The sequence below is a fragment of the Falco punctatus genome, assembly GCF_963210335.1.
Source record: "Falco punctatus genome assembly, chromosome: 4".
NCBI classification, from domain to species: Eukaryota; Metazoa; Chordata; class Aves; order Falconiformes; family Falconidae; genus Falco; species Falco punctatus.
Genome location: NC_137583.1, coordinates 54,114,152 through 54,135,899, shown reverse-complemented (window position 1 = coordinate 54,135,899; position 21,748 = coordinate 54,114,152). Strand labels below are relative to the sequence as shown.

The window sequence follows — 21,748 nt, the reverse complement described above, 5'->3', positions numbered from 1 at the left end:
CTTTTACTATGGACCCTCTGGGCTGGCTGACACTCAATGATGGCACAGATTTAATTAATGATTTAATTAAGTCTATGCAAAGATAAATACACTCTTTATGGTGTATTTAAAGCCACATAACCCCTCACCCCGGCATGGATGTATTTATAAAAGTGCTTTGTGCCATGATGTTTATCTACATAAGTAGGAAGAGGGAGGGAGCTATACTGGTATGAAGCCCTTTTGTACTGGTGAGTTTCCAGCAGCATCTGGGAGGTACCAATATAGCAGGGAAACAATCACAAGCTGTTTTCAGAGTTCACATCATAAGCTTTTCTTCTGGGCTGCTCATCCGTGTTGGGATCAGAAGACGAGCACTGCTCTTTGAATGCAGCTGACCTTCAGCGACGTTTCTCTGCTCCCACACATCTGGGGCTGGGCAGCTCCATCCTCCCCTCTCCCCTCCCTTGGCATTATCTCTACACTTCCCTGAGTTTAATCCTGCACTGGTGTGCTGCAAGCTGGGATTTTTGCCCTTCTGCCTTTAATCTCCCCTGACCCCTGGCTTGTTCTCCTTTTCACTGCGCTGCTCGGCGTGTGCTGCCGTCTGAGCTTTGCTTCATATTCCTTGCATTGCTAGATGCCACTGCTAAATTCCAGCTACAGCCCATCCCTTCCCTGAGGAGCTCCCAACCGACCGGTGGGTCTGTGGCTACTCCCAGGTTTATGGACCACCTCAGGGAAGAGCATCGTGCTGGTCCCTGACCAGCTCTGGCATGTCCATTGGTTTCAGTGGCTTTGCACAGGGGCTGGACAAGCTCCAAGGCTTGGGGAAGCAGCCCTGGTGTTTCAAGAGCACTGTCTCCTCGGTCCACTGTGCCATCTAGGCTCCCTGCAAGCATGGGGAGAGATGGGTGTCTCTGGGAGCTGGGTCACTTCACTCGAGTCAGGCACTTGCCTGAGATGAGAGGACTTTGGTGATGCCCATTTATCCCCATGTTCTACAGACAGCTTAAATCATTAATTCAGTCCAGGCACCCTTAACTGGTCCCAGTGCCTCCTAACACCAGCAGTGCTGGGACACCGCCCTCATAATGCCTTGTAGTAACAATCACACGTGTGATCCCTGCCTTATGTTTCCACCATTTTTTGCTATCAGTTCCTGTAGAGGAATTGTGGAGGAATGAAGGCAGGTTAATTAACATTGACAATACACAGCTGTGGGCTGGCTTCAGGGGTGGTGGGCTGGCTGATGTGGATCATGTGCAGCTGTGGCTGGTTCCTGCTAAGTAGTTAAATAGCTCTAAGGGGGAGGGAAGGGGAGCACTGGGTGAAGGGAGACCTGGAAGAAGCAGAGGGAGGGGAGAGAGTGCTCTGGATGTAGGAGAGGCCCTGGGAGAAGAAGGGGTCCTGGATGAGGAAAGGTTGGCTGGAAAAACAGCTGGGAGAAGTCTGGACACAGCAGAGGCAAGAAGCAGGTGGACTGGCCTGAAGAAACAGCACAGACCGTAGATGAATCTTTGAAACCTGGTGGGGGGTTGGTGGCTGTGCTGGGGCAAGGTGTGAGAACTGCTTACTGGAGTGAACCTGGGATGGGATGGTAAAAGCCTTGATGCAGCTGGCTGGTTTTGATAGTGCTGTGACAAGTTCCATACAGCAGTGTCCATCCCAAGCCCTGTCATCAAAATGGGTGTAGATGGTGCATATGGCCCAGGCTGGACATGCAGGCTGTGCTCTGTGTGTTTAGTTGACCTCAAATGGTCTGTAAACCTCCCTGGCTCCTGAGCACAGGTGTATTCAGCTCAGATAAAGGTGGTTCATCCCTAAACAAATTTCTGTCCCAGCCTGGTGGGACAGAGGGTTGATCAGGTGGACCCAAGCCCTCTGAGCAGCTTTGCGCCATGGGGAGGCTTACATGATGCTAATGGGGAGACCCAGGGGTGCTCTCAGAGGCACCGTGCACTCTCCTGAACCCTCTTGGGGCTGGGCATGAAAAGCCAGTGCTGCTTCATGCAGCTCTGATCCGCAGGCTTCAGAACCCCTCACCCACTGCGTATTTGGTGTTCAGATTTTTTCCCTTCTTACGTTTTAGGTCACAAGTTTCCAGTGTGGATCTCAAGCACGGTATTTCTTTCTCACTTGTGTGTTTATTCTTTCTGTGTTTCTGGTTTTCATTTGTTCACACTGGCTCATCATTGTAATTTTATAATCCATTTATGCACAGGGAAGTCAACAGGATTTTTCAGGGACTTGGTCTGAGCCTTGCTGTCCGGGATAGCCAAGGCTGCAACTGATTGAATGCTACATGAGATTTTTCCTCTCATGATATCAGTGGAATTTGAGGCAGCCATCAATTCTGATCCCACTGCAACCACTGTGTCTTGTAGAGGCTTTGGTTACAGTAGACTGGTCCCATCCCTCTTTTGCTGGGTCCAATGTGTTACCACTCAGCTGAGCTGGTCTTCAAGCAAGTACCAGCCAAGGCCAGCAGGATTTAGCATCTAAAAGCAGGTGAGGTGGCACGTGTGGATGCAATAAGGGTGAGTAGTAATCACAGTTACCTTTTGCTTATCTCTATGCACATGTGAATGAATGAATCTACTCTCTGCAGGGTACTGCCCCCAGGAGCGCTGACTGCTGTACAACAGACAGCACAGCCTGAGCTGGAGGTGTGTTGTCCTGAGACAGCCCTCAGCTAACTGGCCCCAGACCTAACAGGGCTACAGCCAGTGATGTCCAATGACCAGTGGACTAAGTCAGTTAAGTGTGTCTCCAAATGTGCAATAGTCCCCACATGACATGGGAGTGGGTGAGGCTACATGGAAAGCATCCTGAGGGGATGCAGTGTAGCAGGATCACTCCCTCCCATGCAAAATTTCAGAACAGGAATGGTGAATGCAGCAGTTACAGCCATGGCAGGCTGAACAAGGCGTCCAGCACAGGGCTGTTAATTGGGATTTGCGTTGCAATAGAGATAATTGCTTTTCTTGGCTTCTTGGGTGAGTTTTGCTAACAGGCAGGCGATAACAAGATGAGATACTCTTCTCCAGGAGAGAGCTGAGCAGTTGATAAGTCCTGCTCTACAGAGGCATATGCTGAGGCTGGGTGTCTCCTGTGCAAGGCTGATCGAGATAGCACCACTTGGGTGCTCCTAGCCCACCAGACCTCCTGGGCTTGTAACAGCAGTGATAGCTGAGGGGTAACTTCAGGCAAAGGGGGCTAAAGCCCAAGTTCTCCCATGAACTCTCTTCTCTCTGACAAATCACTAGCTCAGCTGATGTCTAAGATTAGCTCCTTCTGGCAGCTCCAGCAGCTGCAGCTGCTGGATAAATTTAGATCCTTAGTGAATGGGCTATTTTCTCTCCCAGAGTATCCAAGTCAGGAGGACAGTGCGGAGTCACTGGGCTTTGCCATGTGCGTCACCTACTTCGACACCGGGAGGTGGTGACTGTCCTCCCAGGCAGCCAGGGAGCTGAGCTGAGCCACCTGCAGAGACAGAGCCCTTGGTCTTGGCGGCTCAAGGTGGCCTCAGCTGCATGAGGACACCCGTATGGAGAAGAGCTGAATTTTACCCTGGAAGGAAGCACACCATGCTATAGCTGTTTGGGTGGTAAAGAGGAAAACTGAAATAACAGAGAATGTCAAAGAAACATCTACCGAAGGTCCAGCAGCAGACCTGTGTTAAGAAGGGATGTGCCTAGCAGATGAAAGGGTTTTGGGGATGTGACCAGAGATGCCACCAAGGCACAATACCTGCCCTGACATCCAACATTTTTAGCCAGGCTCCCAGAAATAAAACCAACATGGCTTCTAACCCAAAACCTACATGGGTGACAGCTTGATGGCAGGATGCTTGTGATATTTCACCATACAAAGGTGGAGTCAAAATAACGGCAAATATGAATCGAGCTGCAGCAAAACCTCTAGCCTGGTGATGCCACTGGCACGGGTTTCTGTTAAACTCAGCAATGTCTTGTGTCCCTGTTAGGAGTGGGAGGTGAGGACCTGCAAACAGATCATTGTGCTCAGCTCTGATGGCAGGGCATTGCCCAGGGTATCACCTGCAGCATCACAATAAGGAGCAGCAGGCACCATAGATGTCCAACTTTTATTTACTACATAAATAAGTGACATTTATCAAGGACTTCACAAATTACTTTGGCAGAGCTGAAAGCTGGCTGGGATCCAATCCTGTTTCATCCACAGGGAAGCTGGAAGACACCCAGCATCAGGCATCTTGACCCACATTGCAAAGTGGTCTGGATTCTGCCCTCATGAAACACCAACATAACTCCCGCGTAAGGCCACTGAAAGTTACTCTAAAGTACAAGAGAGCTAGAGCTATTTTTTTCAGTTATTAACCCACCTTTTCCCCAAGGCACTGTGTTTTGCACACATACATTTATTCAATGCACTTCATACACAGCGTCCTAAAGTCTACTTCTCCAAGGAGGCTACCATGGGCTTTTCCCTCCACCACCCAGCCCCAAGGCACTGCCCTTCATTGAAGGTCTTTCTCCTTTGGTTGTGTATGTGCTCATTCAGCCACGTGGTCACGGGTTCAGGCTGTGTGCACCAAAGACAGCTGAGTAAAGGGAGGGATGGATGGAGATGAGCAAGGCTGGCTGCAGCATCTTCTGTTCCTCAGCCATGGGGCAGGAATGTGAGCTTAAACTTTTTGTCCATAGCATGTGAAAAATGCAAGTGGGATTTAGTTTGAGTCCCAGGACAGGTATCACAGCAGGATGGTCGTGGTGGCCACATCAGTCTCAGACCCAGTAGTGCAGGGCCCTTTGGGTCTGAGCTGGGGCCTGGGGACCAAGCAGTTGCGGGCCATGTGCTGTGTTTCTTTGGCATGCCTGCTCCCCAGGCGACCTGTATGTGATGTGCCATGTCTGTGAAGCAGGTATGGCTCCTGCACTTTCATTAACTATGCCTGATGTTGGCACCAAATCATTTTTTCCAAGATATCTAACACTGAAGGGGCCTGTTTTGCAGAGATGGTAACAGCCATCACTGCACTGCTGACAGTGGTGGAGAGATAATTTCCCTTCAGTGGTTCCCCCTTCCCTTTCCTATAAAGGCTGTATTATTTATTTATTAGCCTCTTGGCAGGTACAGATTGTGCTGAGCCGTTTCACAGTCCTTACTGCACAAACCATAGATGCTGAACACTTGACAGTGGACGCTGACCATTTCTTGTAGAGATGAAAACATGGGATGCTTGGGCTGGAAATGACCTGGAGATTGTCTGCTCAGAGCAGGCTCAGAGATTAGCTGGTGCTTTCTCATAGCTCTGTGTCTGGCCCACCCTAAAACCTCCAACCATGGGACCTGAAGAGTCTCCTCTGGGAAACATGGGCTACAGGTCCTGCGGGAGAGCTGAGTGCTGGTGGGACCAAGTGTTACGGGAAGCAGGGAGTGAAATCTCTAGGCCTGCACAATGTCAGAGGGTCAGAAGGATGATGGGTATGGCTCGTTCTGGCATTCAAGAAGTGTCCTAGGAGCCTACCTCAGTAGTCTGCCACACATGGGGAGCCTGCAGAATGCCCACTGTGGCTTATAGAAAATCTTTCCTGCAGCAAGGGGGGGACCTGCGCCTTCCAGATGACTTCTACATGGGTGAGCTACAGCAGTCTGATTGTCGGGAGTGCTTGAAGAGCCCTGGCCAGTGGCTGGAAGGGAGACGAGGCTTTGGGACAAGCCTGTCGATGCCTTCCTCTACTCCACCTTTGCTTTGTCACATATCTCCTCCTCTATGGCCAGGATGTGCTCACGCTCTTTGATCAGCTGCACTCCGCAGTACGTGATGAACCAGATGGACAAGGTGCTGACAGGGAAACCTAGAGAAGATGGAGGGAGACATGGTCATCTTGGTGTGGCTGCTTGCCTAATGAGGCCAACTTTTCTCCAGCACGGCTGCCTTTCAGGTGGGTTTTGGGAGATCCCACAAGTTCATGATGGCCAACACATTTTCCATTGTGGATCTGGCGCTACAGCTTTGCTGAGAGAAGAAAGAAATCCCCCTGATCCAGATTTTTAGATGAAGCTGTGCCTGAGCCCACCAAGGCATCATGGACCACAGCCAATGTGGGAACGTGCTAGAGTGGCTTTGAGCACTCTCTTACCCCCAAAACTCCTTCTGCTTCCCAAGTTCAGACTTGGTGGTTGACTTTCTGCTCATTCAACCTGCCCACGTCCATTGTTGTTCTGCACTGTGACCTTCTGGAAGCTTTGGGCTCCACTGGTGCTGAGGATCAGCCCCAGCCTTGTCCTGTACCTAGTGGAGACACAGTGTGCACCCAGGGAAACATGTTTTTGTCACCTACGTAAGTGACTGAGAGCCAGGAGCTCTCCCTCCACTTAGAAAGGGTCTGGTGGCATTTGTAATCACAAATCTGGTATCCACAGCAGAGGGGAGACATGAGCTTTGTACCTGCTAAAACAGGACCTCTGAAATGCGTAATGCAGCCAGCAAAAGCCAGCTAGCTCAGCGGGCAGGCACTTCTGGCACACTGAGCCCAGAGCGTCACATTATCCATTTCCTATGCCAGCCCCATCCCAGAGAGGGTGGAGGACACAGGCTCCTGAGGGCTAGTTATACTTGGGCTGCTCAAGGCTTCAAAATAGTGACACCACCCACCGATTAGAAGTGTACAGATCAGAACGTAGTGGGAGGATCTGGACCTGTTGCCTTCAGGTTGATGCAGGAGTAATTGCTAAAGCGAAAGGGGATGAGGTAGGACAAGTAAATCCCTTTCGCCAGCAAGGGGACCTTTCTGCAGCCAGGGACTCACCCCCCCTTGTTGGGATGAATGGGACCTTTGCGTTGCTGCAAGGAATCCAAACCACAGTGTCAGGCTGTGCTAGAAGCTGTACGAGCACACCTGGAAGGCAGCTCCTACCCCAGAGCTCACACGAGAAGGCTGGGAGCTAAGAAACAACTGCTTGCACCTTTGACGTAAGAATTAAGCACACTGGGAGCAGCCACACAGCAAGCCAGTGGCTGGGCCACTTTGGACCCCAGGAGGACTTGAAAGCCCCAGCCCCCAGCTCCCTGACCATCGAAACAAGGGTCCCTCAATGGGGAGGGCTGGTAGCACCTTACCCGTCAGGACGAGTCTCTTGGTCACCAGCAGTGCAAACTCCAGGCTGTTGAGAGCTAGGATGTTGTAGAGGACAATGGCCCAGAAATTCGCCGCCCCAAAAACCGCCCTAATGCGCCGAGACATGGCCGCTGACATTCTGGCCTGCCAAGGGGAGCAGAGAGTGAGGAAAAATGAGGCTGTAAGGAAAGAGGAACGTGTCCAGCTCCGGCCAAACTCCAGCTGGGATCCCAGAGGGACAGGCAAGAATTAGAGAAGCCTTTAGTGCCTCCAGGATGAAGAAACTTAAGGACCAGGTAAAACTCTGCTGCTGGGCTCTGCTGCAGCTGGGACTCTGGGCTGGTGTTTCAAGGTCCCGTGGGTAGGGACAAGATGTTCTACACAGTTTCATGCTAAGTGTGATGGCTGAGTACAGCTTTCTTGATCTGGCACCTCGGGTAAGCTATTCCTCAAGGCAGATGAACACTGTTGTATACCAAGATTATTATTAGCCCGACATGCAAATCACTCCAAGCTCCTGGTAGAAATTGTTTCTTAGGAATTAAATATATATATATAAAAAAAAATAAAAGGGAGCTGAAAACTAGTGACAGCAGCAGAGTGAAATTGTCAGTGGCACATAATCCTCAGGAGCAACTGCTGCAAGCAGAGCGGGGAAGTGGTTCATAGCAATCTTCAAAGAGCACGACGAATCCCCAGGCCACTTAGCGCTGAGAATTGCGGTGCCGCGGGGAAGGAGATTTCACTGCCTGCGAGTGCTCTAATCTGATTAGGGGTTCAGTGAGGAGAGCGGCTGGGAGGACTGCTCTCCAAAGTTTTTATTCAAAAGAGGTCTTTTCTGAACCAGTTTAGGACCTCCAGACTTTAGATTAGGCAAAACAAATAAAACACATAAAGGTTTCCAGGAGGGAGTTTCCCAAGTTCTTCTGACATGTCCCTGAGGCACCTTGTTCCCAAACAAACAAGGCACTAAGCTTTGGGGTGGTTGGAGAACAATTTGTTCTAGTACCTAATCAGAAATCACATTAAAACTACTCAGAATGCCAAGATGTTTTGCAGAACAAGAAGCTTTCCATATGGAAATGTACAAACATTTCCCCGTGACCTCAAATTTTGTGTCCGTCTGTGGTATTTTGATGCATTCCTCGTTCTCTTGGACCTCCATTTTCCCTCTGAAAACTCCACACCCAACCTAAACTTCCCACGAAGCATCCCAGGGCAGATGGGAATTTGCTCTGGGTGGGTGACACAGTGCATAAAATGAAAGGATACAAAGCACCGAGACTGTGCCTCCCTTGCACAGCCAAGTAGCTGATCACAAGGATGCTGAAGGCCACAGGAAGGAGCTTCAGGTCTCCATGCAGGAGACCTGGACATGGAGCAACATCAGGTTGCTCATCAGGTCTCAGCTGAAAATAGATCTGACTTTTTTTGTACAAGTTTGAGCTCCCTACAGTCATGGACATTTTCCAGCACCAGAATTTGGTCCCAGATCCACTGACCTTTCCCCATCTGCTTGCAGCCCAGCTCCTCACCTCCAGTTTGGCAAAGGGCTCCAGCTGGAAGAACTTCTGCACCCAGAGCTCAAAGTTGAGGCCAAAGCAGTTGAGGACAGACCAGATGTAAACGATCTCACAGGGCCCCAGCCACAGGGTGGTGATGGCAAAGGTGGCGATGGTGGCCACGAGCTCCTTCATGATGTTGTCATGGTTCTCTCCAAGGTGATCATAGACATACCTAACAGCCAAGGAAAGTGGTCGGTGCTCCCGGTAGTCAAGAGGACCCCTCTGGAGTCCCTTATCCCACCTTCACCCACCACAAGCTCCTCACAGATGGGTCAATCTAGAGCACCCCGGTGAGAATGGAAGGATATTTTGGCTGACATGTTCCATCAATAAACTGATTTTTGCTGCAGTCCATCTGCTGGTGGCTTGTGTTCCTCACAAACCTACAGCTCTGTAAGGACCAAATACCCTCCTTTCCCCCTATTGCAGGTAAAGGGCGGATAAAACATGGGGACCTGTAGAGCTGCAGGCTCTCTCAGGCTTGCTGGTGCACAGGATTTCACCACAGAGTGGCCACCACCTTCAGTACAGGTTTGCCGGTCTGTAGTCACCGCTGAAGAGAGCTGAAGGGCTGAGGAGATGTAGATGGAGCATAGGCCACCCGGAGTTATCCAGGCCACCTCCGTTATCCCAGTTATGGCTCAGTTCCCCTTTCCTGCTGGTGGCACATGAACCTGACTCTTCCTCCCTTGAGGGAGTGCTAAACCCACCAAACCTGGAGGGGTTTCTGGGACAGGGCTCTCGTTCCCAGCTGGGGGCGGGTGGGGCTGTTGCACTTTGTAGTGATAAACTGAATGGTCTTAGGGATAAACAGACCAAATATGACTTCAAGCCATGGTGGGATTCGCCCAGAAGAGAGGACACCTCAGCTCTGGGAGAAACAGCATTTAACGCTTCATTTCTATGTGAAGAAACAGAAGACCCTGAACCAGACTAGAGACGGCTGGTTGACACTTACTTGCACAGCCAGTCATTAATCCCTCTGTCAAAATGCCTAAAATGCAGATGATAAAAAGCAGGTTAAAACACACAGTGTAACGACATCCTTCCACGCAGCGGTCAGCCGGAGGAGGCTCCCAGTCCCCTGGCAAGGTACATCTTGAATCTTTCTTGAAGTTCACAGAACTCCACGCTCCTTCATTCAACAGGTCCCACTACCAATATGGTTGTAACCTCCCTCCTTATCTATTGCTTCCTGCCCAAGAATATTTCCCTGGGCTATGGGCATGTCCAGACCATGGGTTCAGTGTAGACTCCTCAATGTAGTCTCCAACTCATAGGCTAGCTGCTCAGCAGCACAGCCCAGACGTCCTCCCCCCCCCCCCCCCCCCCATTTTGTTCAAGTCAAACATGCTGTCTCTCTTTGTTGGTGCACGTGGGGTACTCACGTTTCTGCGAAGACGTAGAGCATGGTGATGCATTTGGGGGGCTGGGGTGGGTCCAAGTGGTCCAGTCTGGCAATGGTGTTGGTGACCCCAAACATGACAGCAGCTTTCACCCAGTCGTACACCAAATTGCAGTAGGCCAGGCCAGCTGGAGCAAAAATGAGAGTCAAATGGGTGGAGAGGAACATGGAACATATCACCTTCACGACTGTGGGGGACATCATATCCCATGGGAGCATACAGTCTATTGCAAGAAACATAGCATCAAGACGACAGTCTAATGTTGCCTTGGATGAGAAAAGCTTCTAAAACTAAGTAGCTTTTTAAAAAACTTGAACAAGAGGACAATACCTTCCTGGGGTATTTGGGAGCAAACTGTTTATTGTTTTGGTAGCCCAAGAAAGTCATACAGATCTCATTTCTTCCAGTACTAGATCGTTCCTTCCCTCTAAGGTTTGTTAAACTATGATGAACTCATCACAGTTCTCAACTCTGAGCCCTGAGGTTTTATCGATACCTCCATCAAAACGCCCCCCACTCCAGCTTCTTGTGACCATAGATAGGACATGGATGCTACAGCAGAGCCAGGACCAGAACCTTTGACTTGGAGAGATGCATAACATTGGAAGACAAACCCTTCAGGAACAAACACTAAAAATTTCAAATTCCTGTGTAAACAGAAGCAAAAATGCCCCCATCTTTGTGGGACTTGGCTCACAGATTAAGGACCACACAGTGCCTCCATGCGTGCAGTGCCTAAGCTCCACCATGGATCAGGCAGATGTGGTCAATACAGTCAGCAGAGCCTGCAGAGGAGCTCAGCTCCCTCTGGAGTAACACATACGCTTGGTTAGTCCACCCAGGTCTCTTAGGACACCCTAAATCAACGCTAGTGACATTCTAGCTGCATTCAGATTTTCTCCTGGCTGCCAGCTGCCACTCTAGAGAGAGAAGGGGCTTCTCCACCCCCTGCTTCTCCTCTGCCTGTGTGACCATCAGATGCCCTATGGTATCTCAAATGCTGCCATCAGACATGTATTTGCCAGCTGAAATCCTCCATCCAGCTGCCAGCACTGCTACCATTACTCATCCTGTGAGTTTGGCCTCTGGAGGTACCTAAGTCCAGTCCTGCTCAGAGAACAGTCAACTTTAAATGGAGATCAGGTTGCTCTGGACAATTTAGATGTTGAATATGTCTATTTTTGGAGAATCTATAATCCCTCTGGGACCCTATTCCAATATTTGACCACTCCATGAAGAAAATTCCTTACATGCAACCAGACGTTGCCTTGCTGCATCTTGTTTGCTGTGTCCTGCTTCTTCCCTGCCAGCCTCCAAGAAGAGTTCACCTTCTCTACAGCCCTCCATTAGGCAGCTGAAGGCAGCAGCTCCAACTGCCCTGAGCTGCTCCCTGTACAACCTACGCCCTGGGGCCATTTCACTGGCTTACAAACACCCAAAATGGGTGGCCACCTGTGAAGGCATCTGAGATCCCAGATGTGCCTGTTGCAACAGGATGCGGCTGATTTTTTTGGAGGTGCTGAGCTCCCTTCCAGTCCAGGCAAAGGCAATGGGAATGGCTTGGTGCTCAGCCTCTTAAACCCCGAGCTAAACAATTTACACTGGAACCCTGTGAGAATGTCAGACCAACACATCTGCTTTTCAGGGCTGCCCAACCCCAGCTCTGTGCACTGTCAACACAAAGAGGGGCTTTACTCAAGCCTGTCCAACACAAGTGTTGGTAAAGCCTCTCAGTGAGGATGGATGGAGCTGTGAATCACTCACCACTGCCCTGAAGCTAAGTACAGGTATGAACGTGTCCGAGCATGGCCACTCACCCAAGGACCAGTCTGAGAGGCGGTTTGTGAACTTCAGGTCAGAAGGGAGGGTGAGGATGTAGAAGAAATGGAAGAAGATGTCCACGGCAATGATGGCCCCCACATGGAGGAGAGCATGGACCCGGATGTTCTTCAACTCATCGTCTTTGCGTCTTAGCTCTTGGGTGCTCACCTGTCAGGATGGCAAACCGCAAAAGGGCTGAGCTGAGAGACAGGATGGGCAGCATATTCCTCCATCTGGTGAAACGGTCAAGGTCCAAATGGAGACTCAACGGTCTCCTCTAGAAATCACATCACGGACTACATGGCCCAAGTCTCCATTGATTAAGGAAGACCCAAGGAATTAGCTCAGGTGAACACATCCACAAGGAGCAGGACATGTCCCACCCACAGCATCGCTCCAACACCCCCGCCTCAGTGCTGAGCAGGGCAGCAAGGTGCCCCCTGCATCACCCTCCTAGCGAAGGCTGTTCCCATCACTGGCGTTTCCAGCAGAGCAGGCACATGGTGTGACACAGCAGTGACAAGTCTGGCTGTACCAAAGGGGCTCTGGGTAGAGTGACAACCATACCAACCAGGGAGCTGGGCTTTATGCTCTTTCTGCAGGGACATGTTCAGAAAGTCAGCTTTGCTTACGGGTGGCCCCTTGCGCAGGTCACTTAGGGGGAGCAAATGCCCATACCCATATCAGTGGGATGTCACAGCCTGTGGGGAGAGGCTGGGAGCAGGGCTGGGATCCCACCTGACAGCTCTGCCAGGGCCATATGCATATTTTTGGCCAGGGTCATTTGGGAGGAAGAGGAGGAGGACGGATGGTCCCTGGAGCTTCTGCTGCAGACACCTGTTGTAAATGAGAGGGAAAGCTGCTCCGGGGGCCGTCCTGAGTCAGCTGGGACCTGATCGATGGGGATTTCGTCTCTGCTGTGTCTTGTACAAACAGGGGCTGAGCTTTGCCTCCAGGAGCTGTCATGTCTCTGGCTGTTATAACATAAACATCGCCGGAGCAAGCCTTCAGGATTACACTGGGCAGGCTGATGTCCTCGCTTCCCTGCTTCGCCGTAAAAATTGCTGCTGTATTCAAAATCCTCTTATGTTTATTACTTTCCCTTTATTCCCTGCGAGAGGTGGGAGCTTTCCCAGCATAATCCACAGGCTGCCGCACCAGCCCCATCATCAAATCCAGATGATTCCTGAGAATTAAAGCCTTTGCCAGATTTTTATGTGTCTGTTATATGCCAAGTGCTTTAAGAGGCCACTGGAGCCTGGGATAGATGAGAAGCCGAGGGAGGACAGGCTGTGGCATCGAGATGTGTGGGAGAACGCAGAGCCCCGTTTTCATAGAATCATTTAGGTTGGAAAAGGCTTTTAAAATCATCGAATCCAACTGTAAACCTAATGCTGCCAAGCCCACCGCTAAACCATGTCCCTAAGTGCCACATCTACAAGTCTTTTAAATACCCCCAGGGATGGTGACTCCACCATCATCCCGGGCAGCCTGTTCCAGCACTTGACCACCCTTTCAGTGAAGAATCTTTTCCTAATACCCAATCCAAACCACCCCTGAGGCAACCTGAGGCCGTTTCCTCTTGTCCTCATATCTATCCTCATGTCTACATGTGGTGGCAGCACTCTGCCACCAGCCCCTTGGATCAGGGCTGTGTCCCGCACACTTCCAGCCCTACAGAAGTGAGTTTATTCCCTTGATCCTAGCAAGGGAGAGGATTTTCAGCTCAAATGGGGCTGGCCAAGCCCCGATACAGATGAGTTCCCATCATACATGGGGGATGCCAGAGTTCCACCAGAACGTAGCACCAGTAGGAGCCAGAGACATATGCCTATTCCCTAACTGGGCCACACAGCCCACCCTGGGGAAGGGACTCCATCTGCCTGCCCTCATAACTGTTGGGCAATTAGGAATTCATCTCTGCAATTAGCTGCAGCTCCAGCAGTGCAGGGGGGCATCTAGCCAGGAGATGGCAGTGGTGGCCAGGCCAAGACAGGACCCCTGGCCGGGGCATGCGAAGGGGTCGGGGACTTGCTCCTGTGCCTTTGGGGTGAGGGTTTTAAGCAGCAGAAGGGGGAATTGCTCACGAAGTGGCTATAGACATCCTGGTGTGGTGCTGTGCAAAGAGCAGGGAAGAAGACCCCTCCAGATCAAGCCTTGCAAGAGTGGTGGGAGTTCAGGCGCTGGAGAAACAAGGAGTTTAACACCCTGATTTCCAGATACCTGGCTGTGGTGGTAGGAGAGGTCAGGGCTGCCCATTTTGTAGGAAAGACTGATGGAACCCGGGGAACTAAGAAGAACATGGGGTGAGGAGGCCACCCCAGGGCACTGTACCCTCCACAGAGGGGCTTGGATGCTGGGGCTGCTGGAACCATGCTTGCCTGGGCTTCAGCCCAACAGATAAGACACTACTGGAAAGATGAAGTCTTAGGATTAAACATTTCTTCCAGCAGCCTGGCGAGAAGAGCCTCACCAGCAGCCTGGCCATCCCTGATGCCTGTCTGCTGAAATTGAGCTGCTGGTAGACTCCGCACCACAAGCATCCCTTATGGGGGACACCAGAGCTGACCTTATGATCTTCAGGGTCAAAAGCTCTAAAAGCCCTTTTAAATAGATCTGGCAGGACCCAAGGGATGTTGCTCCTTTCAACATGCAGCACAAGGTTGTCAGCTCCTCAGGTGAGCAAACCAGTGAGGAGTAGGACTCGGACTGGGGCTCATCCTGCTTGCTGGAGGAAAGAAGACCAGTGCAGACCCTTTCTTAGGCAACTACTACCAGCCCAACATTGAAGACAAGGTGCTGGGATGGGCAAGTCTTTGGTCTCCTCCTCACCAGGGAGGCTCTAGCTGTGCTTCCCTGCTCTGGGCTGTTTTTTCTTCTGAATTCACAAATGTTTTTCCAAAATGCTTTTGCACCCAGATGTCAATTGGGGTCCCAAAATTCAGTGTAGCTGCTCTTTAGAAGGAAGCAGAGGGGTGGTGGCAATCCTTCCCAGCACCATTGCTGGCTGGGCAAGAGGTCCCTCCCTTAGCAAGCAGTACCAGTTCGTGTTGATGGCCAAGGCTGACCATTGGTGTAAAAGGATGTTGAGATGGGAAGAGTGAGGAGGGAGAGAGCACTGCTGGTTTTCTTGATTGTTGGCTGTGAAACAGCCCCAGAGGTTGGCCGGCCCCAGCCCAGGCTTCTGCTGATGATTTCCAGTGCTGCTTGGAGTCTGCTCTTCAAACAGCTCCCTCGGTTGTGTGCGATACGGGCAAAGACTTGGGGCACCAGAGTATTTTATGGAGAACAGAGGAAGCCCTTGGCTGCTGAAACACAGCCTTCCATCTGATCTTACTTATTTCTGGAGAAATAACTTCATCTTAAGATGCACAGACCATCCCTGGAAAGTCACGCTCCTTGGGCAAACCAGCTGGATGGAAATGTGAGACTGCCCTTGCTGCCACAGACACCAGCACATGGAGGTCCCACAGATGGGCACCACATGGCTGGCTCGCACCTTGGCCTCCTGGCACTGCAGAGTGGGGTGTCATGGAGGCACTGGGGTGACAGCACAGGGAAACTGAGGGGCCGAGCACTGCAGGTGGTCCAGCGACCAAGGACATGAGCTGAACCCTCCCCGCCTCATCGCAGTGTGATGCTTGCACAACAGCAACATCTTCCCTTCTGAACTGATCAGTCGAAATGGCCAAAACCCCAGCAGCTTATGCCCCTCCCCACAAAAAGTCCCAGCATCATTGCACAGGCCAGACTATGGCCACAGACTCTAGGTGACCATGAAAAGCTCTACAACCATTTGCACCTTCACTGTGGCAAAAGGTGGTGTTTCGTAGGCATCAAACCCAAGGAAATAAAAGCAGGGAGAGGTCCTCCTCCAGCCCAGCCTCAGAAGCACTCACCTGGGCATGGAACTGGTCAAATGTCATGACAGGCCCGAAGAAGAAGAACGGGAGGTAGAAGTTGTACTTGAGGAGGTCGAAGATGGAGTAGACGCCCTCTTTCCTCTCAGAGCTCTCAAGTGCAAAGCTCATGCAGCGCATGATGGTGAAGCAGCTTCCTCCATAGAAGAGGACATCTTGAAGATCAAAAGCTCCCGTTACAAACCCGCCCTGGATGAGAAATGAAGAGTTACCACCACAAACACGGTGTCACTTCTGTGCTCCCTCAATTTGTAGAGGACATCACTCCTGGGGCAGCAGGCAAAGCCTCTAATTATGCTCTGACACCAATTGTGCCTGGAGCTAATGAGCCTTGCTGTTGGAAAGGGAAATCTGGGACTCAATTTCCCAGCTGACTGCTGCATCCTGGAGGAGCTGGGAAGTGGTAGATCCTCTTGGCCACATCCTCACCCAGCAGCTGTGGGCCACTCAGGCTTCGGTCTGTGGGGGGAATGTCACCCTGTCACAGGGACATAACCCTCCTCAGGGAGTGAAGAAAAGCCAGCACAAGCACGGTGGAGAGGGGGGAACGCATCTGAGGAGGTAAGCAGCAGGCAGGGAGAGGCAACACTGTCCTTCAGAGGGACCAAATAGCTTTATAAGGTCCCCGCTGGGCTTCTCTCCACCCGCCAGTGAGAGAAACAGAACTGGGCAGAGACCTGAGAGACAGACATGGCCATTGCTGAACCCATCCCACCAACGTGATAAAGATGGGGAAACTGAGGCACAGGGCAGGGACACACCTTGCCTGGCTGACAAGCTGCTGTTGTCTGACCAGCAAGAAGGACTCACATGTCCTGAGCTCTGTCCCATCAGGAAGCCACCAAAACACAACATAGTCCCAGTGGGATTATTCCCAAGCTCAGTGGCACAGCAGTCCCCTCCCTCTCAAACCCTGTGGGAACTCTGCTGTAGCCAGGGTTTGAGGGTGCCCCAGGAGCTCTCCTTGGGGACAAACCCAAGGAAACAGACACAAGTGGGCTGGAAATGAGGTAGACAGATGGCCTGAGACAGCACCTACCTGCCACGAGCTGAATGGCTCCACCTTGAAGGAGGCGAGACAGCAAAGCCCGGCCACATAGCAGAGCCACTTCTGCTTGGCCAGCGCGACAGAGTAAAGGACAAGGCAGTGGGAGAGGATGATCATCAGGTAGACGAGCCCCATGCTGCCCAGCACGGCCAAGACCCCGTACAGCATGTACACCACAGCCCGGTGCTGTGAGAAGAGAAGCTGTGGTCAGCTTGGTGAGAGCCCCAACCCTGCTCCCCCTATCCTAGAACATCCCCACATCCTAGAACATCCCTCAAGCCCCCTCTACACATCCCAGGTCACCCTGAGGTGCTTTCAAATCCCTCCCACCACATCCCTTGCTCACCTGTGGCACTGTCATGGAGCAGATCTTGCCGAAGAGGACATGTCCTGAGAGGGCAAAGATGATGGCGTTCCTGAACGAGGTGAACCACATCACCCACTCGAAATCAGCCATGTCCTGTGGGAGCAGCACCGGGTGCCTTACTGTCCCCAGCCCGCACACCCCTGCCCCTACACCCATCTGGAGGAGAAACCACACAACTTTCAAAGCCTTTTCTTCCCATTTTCCCCCCAAGGGCTCCTGAGCACTTTAGCTGGGTTATAAAACCCCAGGAGAGATGTGCAGCAGTTGCTTGTCTCTGTGCACACAAAGCAGAGCATCCACAGCACTGCAGGGCTGGTATTTTCCTGACTAGCTCTTTAGGGAGAAAAATACAAGTCACATGGACTTCGCAAAAGTGCATCAGCAGCAGAAAAACCAGCTCTGCTTCTCCAGTGGTCAGCACCGACCACATTGCCAGTAGCTAGAAAAGACTGAGTCCTTCCTTTGCTTACCATCTTCCTGCCGAAGTAGTGCCAGCCCGGCTTTATGCCTTCCCGAAAGGCCTTTCTGTTCATGCTGTCTGCAAGAGAACCAGAGTTACCGGGAGAGAGACAGCTCTGGGAAACGGAGCCCGGGTTTCAGCAAGGCAGGGAGCCTTCCTCACCGCGATGATGAACCATCAGGGCTCAGACACACCTAAGTCCCATGGACAACTATAGGAGTTAGGAACCTCACCCGTTTCTGCAATAATTTCCAGCAAAGCCTTTTTGCAGTGCACGTCCCAGGGACCTTGGTTTGATTCCATGAAATTTTTATTTTGGGGGGCTTCCGGACAAAAAAAAGTTAGGAGCCAGCCCTGGGTAGGTAGGGTGGTTGCCCATTTTGAGTGCTGGCTGGAGAGCTGTGACGTGCCACAGCTTCTTGCCCTGAGCCATGGAAATGGGAGCAAGGGGGCAAAAAGGTAAAAATCCTTTTTGAACCTCACAAAGGATTCCCAAGCTGTCCCTCTGCAAAAATTAAAGCCAGGGATCCGCTGCTGGTATTGACGCCTGTAAAAGCAGCCACCTTCCAACCATCCTCCCCCCCAGGGGATGCGGTGGGGAGCGTTACCTCTGGATGCTTCAAAGATCCCGCTGCCACTGTACACCACAGCGCATGTCACGGCAAGGGCATAAAACCCCAGTTCATAGCTGGGGAGCATCGTTTTAACCCCCATGGCAGCAGGTTACCGCCCTGGCCAGTGCAGGGGATCCAGACCTGGGAAAGGGAAGGACAGGGAAGAAAACCTGGGGTGAGAGTTCGCCTGCCCTCCTACCCCTCGAGCACCTGACATTTCTGCAGGTCCTCAGCAGCTCTGCTTTGTGGGCTTCCTTGAAGGCCAGTGGCTGAAGAGATGGAGAAGGTGGTGACACCTGAGGCTGAACCCTGGGATACAACTTGGGTGCAGGGAAAGAGCCTGCTGCTGAGCCCTGCTGCAAACCTCACCGAGGAGCCAGGATCTGGGAGCAGCTCAGCCAGGTGTTCCTGATCGACTTCCCAGATAGCTGCATCCATCCCAACACTCAGATGCTCTGGGGTGCCAGCTGCCCAAGATGAGGTTCCTCCAGCTTATCTCTGATATCCCCACTAATTGCTAATTGGATCTTCAGAGGGGGTCCAGGACAGCACGAAGATGCCCGTGCTGGATGGGATGGGATGGGATGGGGTGGGACACCCCCACTGCCCTGCGCTGGGCTGCCGTTCACCTGCTTGCTGGGGCTTTGCCCAGCCTCCAGCTCCGGGGGGACTCCCAGCCTTGGGACCCCGCAAGAACGCTGGAGCCCCCCCCCGCTCCGCCCAGCAACATCAGCAGGGCTCGGAGGATGCCGACACCCATCCCTTCAATTAGCCCTGGGCTAATTACTCCTGCTAAGGCTAATTAACCCCGGCGCGACGTGCCTCCAGCCCTCCCCGAGCCCTGCAGCTCGGCCGGCAGCGGGTAAAGGCGCAGTTCGGGGTCGGGGGGGGGCAGCACCCTCCCCCGGCGCTGCCACCCACTCGCGAACACTCCCCGCGGGGGAGTGGGGTGGGGGGGCTGCGGCGGCGGGGAGGGGGTGGGAAGGGCATAAGGAGCAAAACTCTGATTTAGGCAGCGGCGAGAGGCCGCCCGGCCGCTGCTCTCGCACCTGCAGGCAGAGTTTTCCCCGCGGTGCTGGTGTCAGCTTTTAAAATTATTTTTAATAAGAGCTCGGGGAGTCGTTAGCAGCGCTGGGGGGTGACCCCATCGCCCCCCGAGCTGGGGAAAAGGCTTTTTCCAGGGGGAAGGCGCTGCCCGGGGCTGCTACCCCCACCCCCCCAGCTGCGGGGGTCGCCCCGCGGCCGCTCCCCCGAGCGGGGCCGCTGCGGGTGGGAGCCCCCGCCCTGCGGTCCCGCTGCGGCGGGGCGCCGCTCACGGAGGTGGCCTTTAAAGGCTTTCTTTCTCTCCCTCTCTTTCTTTTCCACGCTTTTCAAGGCTTTGGTTTGGGGGTTGTTGTTTGTGGTGGGTTTTGTTTTGTTTTGGGGGGCAAAGCCGCTCCGCAATTAAGCCGGGCGGGAGGCGGTTAACGGCCCCCGGTGGGCGCGTGGTGCTGGTGGGGGGGACCCCTCTGGCGGTTTAAACTCCTGATGGCCGCCGGGCTGCCGAGTCAGGTGCATTGGGGGGTATCCCCAGCACAGCCCCCCCGTCGCTCCGAGCCGCCGCGGGGCAGCAGCATCCTTATCCCCACGCGTCTCCCCGACCCCCGGCCGGGGCTGGGAGCAGGCAGAGGTGACAAAAAACCTTGGAGCTGCGGAAAGCAGCGTGTCGCCACCCCCCCACAGCCCGGCGTGCCGCCCCCCAGCCCCGCATCACTCCCCGCTACTGACCTTGAGCCCCGGGGCCGTGGGTGGAGGCGGGTGGGGTGCGGGGATCCAGCGTCCGGCTCCGCAACGCGGGGCGGCAGGGTGGGGGGGACGGGTGTGTGTGTGGGGGGAGCAACGGAGGGTCTTGGGAGCCGGGGGGTTGCCTTACAGCATCTCTCAGCCCGGCTTAGGGGGGGCGGCCGGGTGTATTTTTGGGCTGCCGTCCCCCCACCTTGCCCCTGGAGGAAGTTTGGCTGGGAGTGGAGCGGAGCAGGCGGGAGGTATTTTTATTTTAGAGCAGCACTGCAGAGGGGGGCTGGTTCAGGAGCTGTCTGTCACGGCAGCTGCTGGAGAAGACCTGTGCTGGCTGCCAAAGCTCACCCCGGGGCCAGGGAGCAAGGCCCAGGGCTGCCCACAGGAGCACCGGGGGCACAGGACCCCCAGGCGGGGACCGGTTCCTTCCCCGGGAGTGTTCTGGTCCCCCTCTTTGAGCCCTGCAAGGGATGGGGTAACCTCCGTCACCTTGTGCCAGAGGGGAGGCAGCTATCATTGCATGGGGAAACTGAGGCACGGGGCCAAAAGGTGTAATTGCTCCCCGCTTGGGGCAGCATTTACATCAGTGCGGGGCTTGGGGGTTGCAGCATCTCTACAAACCAGTTTTGGGGTCTCCTTGTCCGCTTTTGGCATCTGCAAGCAAAATGGGGCATAAGGAAGGGGCTGATTGTGGCCTCAGGGTGGGCAAATACAGGTCGGCCAGGAAAAAGTCAGCTGAGCATCGGGCTTGTCTCCAGGGCTGGTGGCAAGCTCTTTCTACCAAACCCCAATGGGATTTGGGGAGAGCTGACACTGGGATGTCCCCGAGCATCTCCTGGGCTGCCTGGAGGGTTGGGGGAGAGAAACAAGGCAGATGACCCTGGATTTTATAAATTCCTCTGTGGGTTGCCTGCTCTGGGGTGAGACAAGTCACGTTTTGGGCTGCAGAGGGAAGATCTCCAGGATGGGCACCCCGCAGGTCAGCCCAGCTTTGCTGTTGCACTGGGCACAAGCAAAAAAGGCTTTTTAGCCGCACATTTCACTTGGTGTGTGGAGAGCAAGGCTCTTATAGGGAGCCTTGGTGATGGCTGAGTGGCCGATGCTTTCAGCACCTCATGAGCCCCTTTAATTTGCAGCAGCCGGGGCAGGACTCACTGCCTGCCCCTTGGATGCCCCACAGCCCCAGTATGTCCTGGTCCTGCTGCTGCAGCTCAGTCCCTGCCCAGGGGCTTGGGCTCTTCAGACCCTGGCATAATTGACTGGGTGCTTGGAGGCGAAGTAATTAAGAGATTCGTGCAGATAAGCACAGTGAAACAATTTGTCATGCTCCGCACGCCTGTGGAGGGCAGGGGTTTATGACCAGCCATGGCCGTAAGTCAAGGAGCCTCAGCAGGAGGGAAAATCGTGTCTGTCCCCCCACCCATGGGTGCAGACAGACATCGGGTCCCTGCGGTGGTGGAATGGTTATAGGAGGGCACCAAGGGACCAACAGGTCCCTGTCACCCTCCCTGGTTCCCAGACTTGCTCACCCCCCATCATTCTCCATGTGAAAACCAAAACGAGCCCTAAAATCCTTCTTTCTGAGTGTCTGCTGGGTTAGAGACACAGCGGACCCCGCTGTGTGCCCACAGAGCTCGAGGGGATGGAGATATCTCTATCAGGGATATGAAGGATGCCGGGGGTTGG

At 53.2% G+C, this 21,748-nt stretch overlaps 1 protein-coding gene across 3 annotated transcripts; it reads right to left on the bottom strand.

The window, feature by feature from the left end:
- Window positions 1-4: 4 nt before the first annotated feature.
- HHATL (hedgehog acyltransferase like) lies at window positions 5-20,283 on the bottom strand. 3 transcript variants are annotated; one of them, XM_080387697.1, is made up of 12 exons: window positions 20,054-20,283; window positions 18,281-18,427; window positions 17,683-17,750; window positions 17,192-17,305; window positions 16,837-17,031; window positions 15,777-15,986; window positions 11,874-12,045; window positions 10,039-10,183; window positions 9,609-9,644; window positions 8,621-8,822; window positions 7,088-7,229; window positions 5-5,822 (listed from the first exon to the last, which is right to left on the bottom strand). In XM_080387697.1, exons 2-12 carry the CDS (start codon window positions 18,384-18,386, stop codon window positions 5,701-5,703), a joined length of 1,512 nt encoding a protein of 503 aa, XP_080243823.1. In that variant the 5' UTR covers window positions 18,387-18,427; window positions 20,054-20,283; the 3' UTR covers window positions 5-5,700. The 3 variants fall into 3 exon arrangements, with proteins under 3 accessions (XP_080243823.1, XP_080243821.1, XP_080243822.1); XM_080387695.1 differs by lacking the exon at window positions 5-5,822 and having other exon boundaries at window positions 7,224-8,822; window positions 20,054-20,182; XM_080387696.1 differs by lacking the exons at window positions 5-5,822; window positions 20,054-20,283 and having other exon boundaries at window positions 7,224-8,822; window positions 18,281-20,037.
- Between the last annotated feature and the right edge of the window lie 1,465 nt (window positions 20,284-21,748).

What these genes read in the sequence shown, in the direction of transcription:
- HHATL (XM_080387695.1), bottom strand. Translation starts at nt 18,386, where the DNA reads ATGGGGGTTAAAACGATGCTCCCCAGCTATGAACTGGGGTTTTATGCC. An exon ending in AGCCATTCAGCTCGTGGCAG is followed by an intron (nt 15,987 to 16,836) that starts GTAGGTGCTGTC and finishes TTTCTCATCCAG; the next exon opens with GGCGGGTTTGTAACGGGAGC. An exon ending in ATTAATGACTGGCTGTGCAA is followed by an intron (nt 8,823 to 9,608) that starts GTAAGTGTCAAC and finishes CTTGGCTGTTAG; the next exon opens with GTATGTCTATGATCACCTTG.